General features: G+C 36.8%; 1 protein-coding gene across 1 annotated transcript; it reads right to left on the bottom strand.

The window, feature by feature from the left end:
• On the bottom strand, window positions 1-8546 carry LOC110603354 (F-box/LRR-repeat protein 15). Its single transcript, XM_021741056.2, has 17 exons — window positions 7686-8546; window positions 6731-6986; window positions 6518-6650; window positions 5301-5400; window positions 5029-5226; window positions 4673-4943; window positions 4468-4566; window positions 4287-4375; window positions 4042-4141; window positions 3754-3924; window positions 2899-3051; window positions 2636-2796; window positions 2356-2554; window positions 1590-2056; window positions 1434-1497; window positions 450-536; window positions 1-353 (listed from the first exon to the last, which is right to left on the bottom strand). Exons 1-17 carry the CDS (start codon window positions 8168-8170, stop codon window positions 273-275), a joined length of 3114 nt encoding a protein of 1037 aa, XP_021596748.1. The 5' UTR covers window positions 8171-8546; the 3' UTR covers window positions 1-272.
• Between the last annotated feature and the right edge of the window lie 1612 nt (window positions 8547-10158).

Below are 10158 nucleotides of genomic sequence, written 5' to 3'. Positions count from 1 at the left end.
TTAGAGATTTTTGATACATCAAAATATTATAAACAAACAAAAATAGGAAGTACAGACCACTTATTGTATTTGATACATCAAAACAGCTACTACTACATCAAATGAAATGCCTATAACTATATACCAAAACAGACATCAACAAGACAGCAGCACATTTACAATACATAGAAAGTAAAGACACAGAGGATACCACGCTAAATAAAAGTTTGCCGCTTTTCACCTCCAAGTGAATCACACCATTGCCAAAAATGAAACAAAATTCTTCATTCACATCATGAAGGTGAGAGGCTGCTAAAGACACGCTTCAAACTCGGGCATGCTGACCGCAATCTCCCCATGCTTGTTGGGCATATCTGTTCAATAACACATTGTCTTATCAATACAGCTACTGCAAAGATGGCAAGTAAAGAGACCACAAAATTTATTTAAAAAAAAAAAAAAATGTTCACCTTTGGACAAAAACGAACATCTAGAGTCTCCAGCATACTACATCGAGATATAGCAGCCTCAACTTCTTTCTCATCAATGTTACAAGACTGCAAGCCATTAAAATAAATATTCAAAACAGTAGTATGCGGAGAAAATAAATAGAAAAAGAATGCACTTCAAGGAAAGGGTAGGAAAAGGAAGCAAATCCAAGAAGAATAATAAATGCAAAACCATTTAAGTTGAAATACTATCCGTGTTTCATGCACGCCTCAGAAAAGTAAGCTCTTACAACTATGAGCAATAATAATACTATCAGATCTTATTTATTACTGATGATTACCGGGCTCCAGACAGCTGGGCCTATCGCAGCCCAAGCATAAAGTGACTAGGTCGGCCTGATTTTGGCCCAATACACAATGAAAAGATAAGCCCCATAGCAGTTCAGGCCTGCCCTGTGAGCTGAGTAAAACTTGGACGGGCTCAGGGCAATCCGGCCCGAATGACTCAGCCCAAAGTCTGCAATAATAGGAATCGTGTCCAAATGGCGCCAGAGGAAATTAAATAGCCTTCTAACGAGGCCGAAGGATGCAATACGCACGTATAGGCTACTCGCGTAAATATGACAGACAGGTAAGGCTACCTGTGTAAATATGACAGACGGAGACAGGTACGGATATAGGACAATCGTAGCATGCCCGAAAATGACAAAAAGGAATGGGAATAAAAGGAAGGAGGAAGAAAAATAAAAACTAAGCTTACCAAAAACTCACTTAATCCCATACCCATTCTGGGTTCTGAGACATCAATTACCAAACCAGACTTTGGCAGTAAACAAAATTCAACTGGCAAATTTCACCACAAATTCACCCACGTAAAACTTCCTTCCAATGTTATCCAACCAAAATATGGAGATCCCACTATTAGTTTGTTTATCTTTGCACCTTCTAGATGAGCTGTATCAAGAGAGTGATTAGGGAATTCAATCATGGACAGAAAGAAGATACCTGGAGAAAGAGACTTGTCAGTCTTGGGCACTCAAGCTTCAATACCTCCAAAGAGCAACAATTACTGAAAAGTATATAAAGAAATATACATTAGCATAAAAAGGAAAACAAATAAATAAAAACATAAAACATATCAAGAAAAAACAGAGAGCACACCTCAAATTAAGGAAACACAAACTGTAACAAGCAATGTCAACTTCCTTCAAATTGGCAGATAAAGAAAGGTTTAGTGACAACAAGTGGAAACATCGTGCCATAGGTGGAATGAGAACTTTCCTAATATTCGGACAACCCACACAATTGAGGTTCTGTAGCAAACGGTTTGCCTGCTCAAATGGTCCATGGATATTATCATCGGAAAGCAGGGCAGATGGATTATATACACTTGGCAACTCAGAAAGTTGACCTCCACTGTATCCCCAATTCAGGTCATGCATATTCACACAGCCATTCAAGCTCAAATGAGTAAGATGTGTACAGCAAGCAAGAAGCTCCTCTATTGCAGACTGGCAGAGGGTCCCATAAGACAAGTCCAATTCCTGAAGCGCTGGCAGAGCACCTTCCTTGTAAAGAGGCTCCAATGACGTGTCATCAAGATACTTGCAAGCTTGCAATTTCAGTACCTTCAAGGTCGAGACAAAATGAGTATCAAAATTAAAAGGCTGCCAATATCACAAATTTCACTCTGGTCAAAGAATTAGTAAACAAACAGAAGTATGGAAAATGAAGGAAATAGGGTCACTTAATTAGGCAAAAATCAATTGTTTCTAAACAATGACATCTCCAAGTTCACAGACAAAAATCTTCATAGATTTCCCTCTTTCTTTGAATTGCCAAATCGCCAAACTCGCATTCCCATATCCTTGTCCAACTTCGATACTTTAGGAGGAGTGAAGAGTCAAAAGTAACCACAATAACTTACCTTCAGTTGCAAACAAGACTCAAAAACTGGCTGCAGGTTTATCAAGAAAGTATACGACAGATCTAGCAGAGTCAAATATGGAAGCCAGCGCAAAGAGTAAAGTCCATCAGAACCAACAGATGGGCAAGACATCAATATTAGTGACTCGATCAGTGGACAGGATGCAGTTGTTGCAGACAAGCAATCATCCTTAAGTTGGCTGCATATATACACCAGAAAGATATCAATTATAAGACCCAAAGGAACCAAAATACTAAAAGAGCAACAAAGGATAAACTACCTGCAGAAGGAAGCATCCAGAGATGTTAGGAGAGGACAGTTGATCGTTGCTTCCGACAACACACCACATCCTTTCAACTCGAGTGATACCATATATGGTGCTTCAATATTAAGTACATTTAATTTGGGACAAATTCCTAAATTCAATGACCGAAGAGCAACCTAAAAAGCAGAGAAAACATCCTGTTTATCATAGATTTTCAAGACACATATTGAGAATATCACACAGATAAAGCAGAATAGGCAGCAATGACTGTCACTCACAAGAGAAAATGATGCTCTCTCAAGATGATCAGAACCATCCAGACAAACTTTTTCAAGGCGAGGGCATGTCAGTTCAAGAGCAGTAATACGACGGCAACCAACTAGGGAAAGACTCACTAATGAAATACTGCAGAATTGTACAGCTGTCAAGTCCTGGAAAATTTTAAATTGATAAATTCAGTTAAAACGAGATATTTTGATTCAACCACCATAAATCAATAAAGAGAATTTATGTTAACATCAGAAAGTAATAAACTAGAATGGTGCAGTATTACCAATGGTGCAAAACTGTGGCATTTTAACAGGGAATACTTATTCATTAGGGAATTAAAATATTTCAACAAATGGCCAACAGTGAAAACTTTTTACTTGTGAGTAAATTTGCAGTAATTCTTTCCTGAATTCTGAAAAGTTAAAATTTGCAGTAATTGAATTGAACACTCTCTCTGCATAATTAAGTCTAATGCCTAATTCTATAGACTGGATCGTTGGTATTAGCAATGCATCAGTTGCAAATTGCAATTACATGTCTAAAGTCCCAGTTGAGCCTTATCTCTACAATTGGAGATGGACAAACTAAGAAGCACTGCCCACCAATTCTCTTTAATAAGAGAGAGAAAATATAGGAACTGAAAAATATTTAAACTCCAACAAAATGATAGCACCATTAATAACCAACTTTTTATCATGTGGAAACCATATTCAAGAACAAACATGCTAGAGATAATAGTAAAAATAATACTGCATCAAGAAACAAGATTGCTTATTTACTGTGCACCATGCATGAGCAAAGTTCATGAAATTAGAAATAGAAAAAACTAAACAGGAATGATTTCTCAAAGGACATTTACCAACCTTACAATTATCAAGAACTAATGTTTTTAGCATAGGGCACCCCCCACCATCACTAAAAACTTCACAAATAGAATTTGTCAGTGATTCACAATCTGTGAGGTCTACTTCTTGCAAGCATTGGCATTGCAATGCCAATGTTGTGAGGTTTTCCTGTTTCTGCAATGCTAATTTCTGCAAGTCACAATACAACCCTTTAAGAATTAAAACTTTAAACAAATGATCAGGGTGTTTAAAAAAAAGTCCAGGGAAGAGACAAGAAAGAGAGAGCTGCATAATAGTAAGGCATACTTGAAGTGAGTTTGACGTGATATTAATGCGATGAAGTGCTGGACAATTAGACACCATTATAGATGATAACATGATACTTTGTAAGTTCAGATCAGCAAACCTGCCAGGGAAGTTGAAATGATAAAAAGTAATGGTAAATAAAGAAGGAAGAGGAGTGCCGCCCCCCTTATTTTAATCCTCGAAAAGCAAGAATACTTTTTTGAGATTTGCAAGGCATGGGAAAATGGGTACAGAAGCAAACTTACTTGCGACAATGTACTAGCCGTATGTTCTGCAGGCGAGGAAGATCCAAGGACACAGAAGTCAGTAGGTTACAATTGTCAAGCTCCAAAACCTGCAACAAATTACAATGCAGAACAGTGCTGTTTAATTAAAAAATGAGAAGACATCTAGGCAGAAGAATATGTAAAGCAGGAGAATTCAAACCTCCAACATATAACTATGAGATATTGCAGCCATAGAAGCTGACGTGATTCCCTCACAACTATGAAGCTTGAGAACTGTCAGCATCGGCAGTCTTACAGACTTCAAAACAGACACAAGGAACCGTGTCAAACAAAGGAAAGTCACATATGAATTAGCCAAACCAAGATGATTGCAGCCAAAAACAAAAAAAGAGGAAGAAACTGACCTCAAGTGATATATTAGGACAATATGATGCATTGAGAATATGAAGATTAGCACATGCAAGGGCTATTTCACGTAAAGTTTCATCACTAACACATGAACAATTTGACATGTCTAAAGACTCCAATTGAGGACATGAAGTTGCTGCTGAACGGATTGCTGTATCTGAAAGCTTGTGGCAGGACCCTATATCAAGTAGATGCAGAAGTGGACAATTGAGTACCGCCTGTGCCATGTTGCTGCGCTTCAAAGACAAAGTTTCAAGTTGTGGACACCTGCAAAAATTATATTTTAGCACAAAATAGAAATTGAAAAGAAAAATGCAGGAGATGCGAGTTTATCGAACTTTTAAAGTTTCACCTGACAGATATCCTAACAACACGGCATTTTGTAAGTTGAAGGTGACGCAATCTATCATGGTTTATAGGGATCTCCTGAACACCATTACCCAGAGTAGCATCATTGACATTCAAACTCTTCAACATGTTACACTCTGCTAAGGAATGGAAAAAAAGATCCCCTAGTTGTCCTCTTCCCAAAGTTAGAACCTCAAGATTTCTGATAATCATTCAGAGATTAGCAGCATGAAATTATTTTATCAGAACAACAATGAACCAGGGTAGCACCAGTACCTTAATGAAGAGACTGCTTTCATAACAAGCAAGTGGATGTTGGGAGCACCAAAAATATTCACTTCAGTAGCATTTGGGTATCTCCGACACATGTCTTCAACTGAAATTGCAGATTGCAAGAGGCCAATTTTATTTCCTAATTATTGTTCAAAAACGAATAATACCTTCACATAATTGCATATACAATCTAAGCTTAGTTCTCATGATAAAAATGGCATGCCTCACTAAGAAACTTGAGACATGAACTTGTAAGCTCCATCATGCACATAACAGGGTTGGCATGCATCATCTGGAATATAAGAAGGTAATTTTTCAAAGAAATTATGCTTCTATAGATAAAAGTATTCCCAGTGTGCATGTGAAACCCCACTGAATATTCACCTATGAAATACCTAGTTGGTCTCCTATCCACATGGGACGCTTATGCTCCTCATTCCTGCTATATCTCCTCAAATGGAAAAATGCACAGCCTGATATATATACTCAACTTAGCTGAGACTTAATTTCATGTTGAAGTTGACAATATATCTTGTAAACTTCTACTTGATAACATGTTGAGCTTCGCAAAACAAGATATTTGACTTTTACAACTTAGCTTATACCTCTTACCTCCATCATGAGGTATGCAACGTAGACTACATTATCTCTCAAACATGTGTCATAAGCAAGACTATTTTATAGGTTTTCTATGGTGTATTTCACCTCAAAATTATGAACCCTCATGCAACTTAAATACACCTATATGACATCTGCATGCAATATTTACCCATTCTTATTTATCTACTGATCAACACAGAATCCGTGTCATATTCTACATTTTGAAGATTGTTATTATCTCATGATATATTCTACTATGGTATATCCAATCCTTCAGCAAATCCATGCTTATTTAGTATTTAATCCCTGATGTTGTCTAAAACTGCTCTGAAATTTTGCAAATCTATCAAAATAGTCTTCTCAATTTTACTGATATTTTCATATCAAGCAATCAGCAATGACATAACAACAAGATCATGCATAAGCTGGGCAACATAAAAATTATATGAAAATCACTGATTCAAACCAAGGCTTAGTTAAGTTTTCTGAAACAACAACTGTTGTCTTAGGCAGACAAACTAAATATTTTCATTTTTTTACAGTCTCCTTAATCCAATTGTGTGAATAAAATGCACAATAAAAAGAAAATAATCCGACATTTGGCAATGATTAACACTCACATTGTTCCACAGAAATGTTCCGATTCTCAAAATTCAGACACCTCCAGAAATCTTCATGTGCACTGGCTGCTCGCCACTGCTTACATACCATTGCAGCTTGACAGAGATTAATGTGGTCCAAAAAAGAAAAAACCTGGGGAAGAAGATGACAGTAAGATTAGTCAGGAGTGTGCAACCATAAATATATGCCAAAAGAAGATCTAAGCATTTTACCATATGCAATAAATCATCAGTAAGGTCCATCCGAACTTCTGCATCTTCTGACTTAGAAGTACCACCCTCATCTCCATCATCTCTCCCACCATTAGAATCACAGGCATTCTCATTGCTGCTGCTATTCCACATGAAATTATGATAAAAAATCTCATTCCTTGACAGAGCAGATGAGCTCTGACTTAAACTAAAATCTCTGTCAGCTGAGATAGAATTGCCAGCATGTGAAGACATAGCCGTTGGATAATGACAATCACTGCAGAAAGAAAAGAAGTTTCAATCATAAAAGAATAATAGAATGTCAACCATCAAACAATGAAGCCATGCTATCAAAGGATCCACTCAGCATATGCATCAGCATCACCTAATCTAATTATTGAAAATGAAGATGATGAAGGCTATTTCATAAAGGTAACGGGGTTATAAATTAGAAGTTTAAAGTATTCAAACCAGGCTACTCTAGAACTTTTTTTTTTTGGTGGGTGGGTGTGAAGCGTAAAGGACCAAGGCGTCGTAAAAAGCATAGAAAAAGAGGCATTTATAATTAGAAATTGCACCTTAAAAGTGCTGCGGGGAATAGGGAATACACAGATGATCAAGATATTACCATTGTCCAACTAACCACTATCTACAATACAACAATTTTTAATACAATATAAATTTATTAAATACGTCACAATAAAATAGTTCAAATTCTTTACCCAAGTAACAACTTACGTCCCCCATAATTTAGATAATAATCCACTCTCAAGAGGAAAAGGAAACGAAGATGATGCCAGGCAAAAATGCATGCCGCAATCAGCAAAAAATAATAAAATTAGTAAATTATGCATCAAAGCTGTCATTTGAATTGTGATCTCGCAAAATGTCACAAATACTCCAAGAAAACCAACCATACACCACAATGCACTACGTTCCTAAACAAAACGAAAATTTGAAACTGAAGCAGACTTACTGAGAACCAGAGTTAACTTTGGCCCGTTTACTATGCATGTCCCGATCACAGTCCTCGTTACCACTCTCCGTCGCAGTAGAAGCCGCTGCTCCTGCCGTGGAACTACTACTCTCACCCTGGCCTCTCTGAGTGAATCGAATCGCAGTCTTCCTCAGGGAAAGCGGAGCAGCTACATGCAATAACTCGTCTAAAGCAGGTGCCTCCTCGTCCCAATTGGAACCATCACCATGCGTCGCTCTAGTCATCTCCTCGAACAATCTCAATGGGTCCTGATCATCACGCTCCCATCTATTGTCGGTCAATGCAAGCGCTAATCTCGTGGCTGCAGCTTCATCGGCGTCCTCGGCGTTATTCTCAATGTTGCACTCAGGGTTGTTGTCATTCTCAAAAATGCCCTCCCTCATGGCCTTATTCTGAACGTTATTACCCTTTAACGGTGCTTCTTCGTCTTCGAAAGTGAAGCACAGGCAGCACCAAATCTTCATGCAATTGAAGGTAAAGGCAGCACCTTTACGAACCCTAGGTCACGATCTGAAGCATCCCACCTCGGAATTTGCACAAAAGCCCTAATTTTGAGTGAAATTGGAGAGCTGCTCTCGAGAACCTTGCTTCCAAACAACGGAATCGTGCTTAAATTCAACGAAACTAGAGTTGGAGAACGATTCAGGACGATGTAGACATGCATAAACGAGCAAAAGCAGAGAGAACCTGAGAGAGAAAGAGAGCAGAGAGGCAGCTACAAGAGAGAGAAGGCGAAGGGATTTGAACGGATCTGATCGGATCTTGTGAGCTGCTTGCTGAGGATGCTTCTATAATGTTAAAGCTTGAAAAAAGAGATCGGCGCTAATGGTGAATATAATCTCAGAATCCGTACTTATATATTGGCATATGGAAAAACTATTTTGTTTTGTTTTCGCCGTTTTCAATTTTCAGTTATTAATGCGACGCCGTTTGTTTAATGTCTTTTTTCTTTTTTCTATTCCATTTCTTGTTTCCTTTTAAATAATTAAATTCGATTTATATTCCTAAGGTTTTTTAATATTATGGATTTATATTTAAAAGAGTTTTTTTTTAACCAAAATTCTTTAAAATTATTAAGACCTTTAAAATATTTATTTTATTTCCAATTATAAACTATTATAAAACATAAAAAACGCATCCTTAAAGATTTTATAAATTTTTCTCTAATTTAATTTTTTTTTAAATATATTAAATTTAAATTTTAATAATTTAAATCGCTATTTTAAATATAATTTTATTATTTTATAAAATTTATAATTCAATCAATAAAATTTTAAATATATTTAGTAATAAATTAAATTATTTTAATTTTTTTTTATATATCAGAAATGATATGATTTTTATAAATTTAAATATTAAAAAATATTATATTTTTAATTTAAATATTTAATAGATTAATATAAACCAGTACGAGAGCGTTTGTCGAGCTTGTTTTCATAAAACTAAGACAGCAAAATTAGCCTAACATGCTAAATGCTAAAAGGACATAAGTGTCGAGGACTCTCAGCAACAGGTCATGCAACCCTTGTCCAAATGACAAAGAAGCACGTGCCTCGACACTTGTCCTCTATAATGGTGAATCAGGCAAAAGTGACAATGACAGTGAGCATAAGCATTAAGTTAAAAAATCTATTATCTTAACATATATTTTTTTCCATGATTTATTAAAAAAAATTTAAATAAATTTTTTTAAAATTTTTAATGCCGAATGATAAACTTGATTAATCTTGATCAGGTCCCACTTACATGCCTTTGCTGCAACTGTATCAAGTCCCACAAATAAGCCCATGAATTTAAACAATTTTAATTCATTAAATAATTAATTATCTCTTATATATTATTCTTATTTAAAATTTTTAATTTTTAATTTTTAATATGTTATCGGAAATCATAGTTAACACTTATATTTATTATGGCTACTGATAAACTCCAGATTTTTCCTAACCCAGGAATAAGGTCGGGTCCAAAAGAAGGCATCAGATCATACGCTCGAGAGGCGACTCAACTTTACGAGTCTGGACCGGCAACCCAGGGTGATCCGGATCAGATATGAGCACAAGCTCCATAAGGGAGTAGGCCCAATCACTCACCAACCCTGTTCGCATGCGTGTCTGGGCGAATTAAATGGCCGTTATGTATGAAGCAGGCGTCTGACACATCTGTAGGTACGGAGTTGTGTGACAAGGACATGAAGCACTATATACTGGGGGATCTTCTCTTTCAAGGGGACATCTTCTTCTTTTTCTTCTCCTGCCTGGACTCCATTTTTATTTTCTCTGCAACTCTTGTCTAAGGACACGACTCTTATTCAGGAAACCTGACTTGAACGTCGGAGGGTCTCCGCCGGGACATCCCCGGCGGAGACCCCTGACCCCATTTTCCCTTGTTTTGCAGGTCCTTTCCTCAAAGAAAATATGGAGAGACTCATTTAACAGACCCATCAGAGAACCAA

This window comes from Manihot esculenta, chromosome 16 (genome assembly GCF_001659605.2).
Source record: "Manihot esculenta cultivar AM560-2 chromosome 16, M.esculenta_v8, whole genome shotgun sequence".
NCBI classification, from domain to species: Eukaryota; Viridiplantae; Streptophyta; class Magnoliopsida; order Malpighiales; family Euphorbiaceae; genus Manihot; species Manihot esculenta.
Note: the sequence above shows the minus strand (reverse complement) of the source record. Positions and strands in the feature narration are given on the sequence as shown.